General features: G+C 73.1%; 1 protein-coding gene across 1 annotated transcript in view; it reads left to right on the plus strand.

Moving 5' to 3' along the window:
* The window catches only part of LOC113942150 (nuclear receptor ROR-gamma-like), a gene marked incomplete at both ends in the record, with an annotated part of 1,475 nt that extends 922 nt beyond the window's left edge, over positions 1–553 (plus strand). Inside the window, one exon of the mRNA XM_027633291.1 lies at positions 191–553. Coding sequence (XP_027489092.1) covers positions 191–553 — 363 coding nt within the window. The remainder of the gene's footprint in view (positions 1–190) is intronic.
* Between the last annotated feature and the right edge of the window lie 86 nt (positions 554–639).

Below are 639 nucleotides of genomic sequence, written 5' to 3' on the forward strand. Positions count from 1 at the left end.
CTGGTGACACCCGTCCCCGCTCTGGGGACACCTCTCTGCACCCCTGGTGTCACCCGTCCCCGCTCTGTCCCCTCCCCGCGGTGTCCGGCAGGACGGGGGGACCCCGAGGGAGCGGCTCGTGTGGGGTCACCCGCGTGGGACACGAGCGTGACCCGGTGCCACCCGCGGTGTCCCCCCCGTGTCCCCGCAGCCGTCAAGTTCGGCCGCATGTCCAAGAAGCAGCGGGACCGGCTCCAGGCAGAGGCGCAGCAGCAGCTGGAGCAGCGGGAACGGGATCGGGAACAGCGGGAACAACGGGAATGGGATCGGGAACAACGGGAACAACGGGAACAACGGGATCGGGAACGGGCGGCCCAGGGGGCTCCGCTCCCCCCCCCGGCCCACCCGCTGTCCCCCGCTGTCCCCCCGGGCTGCCCCAGGGTGTCCCCTCCCGGGCAGGAGGGGACAAAGCGGGGACAGGAGGGGGACGGGGACAGGGCGGCCCTCGAGTGGTTCCCCCATCCCGGAGTGGGCGGTGTCCTGGAGTCCCCAACGGCGTCCGCGGGGGAGATCGGTGAGTGCGGGGGGGGGACTGTCACCCCTGGGGGCTGCGGGTGTCACCCGGGGAGCTGCTGTGGTGGTGGCACCTGGCTCTGTCAC

This window comes from Corapipo altera, unplaced genomic scaffold (genome assembly GCF_003945725.1).
Source record: "Corapipo altera isolate COAL_440 unplaced genomic scaffold, ASM394572v1 56142, whole genome shotgun sequence".
NCBI classification, from domain to species: domain Eukaryota; kingdom Metazoa; phylum Chordata; class Aves; order Passeriformes; family Pipridae; genus Corapipo; species Corapipo altera.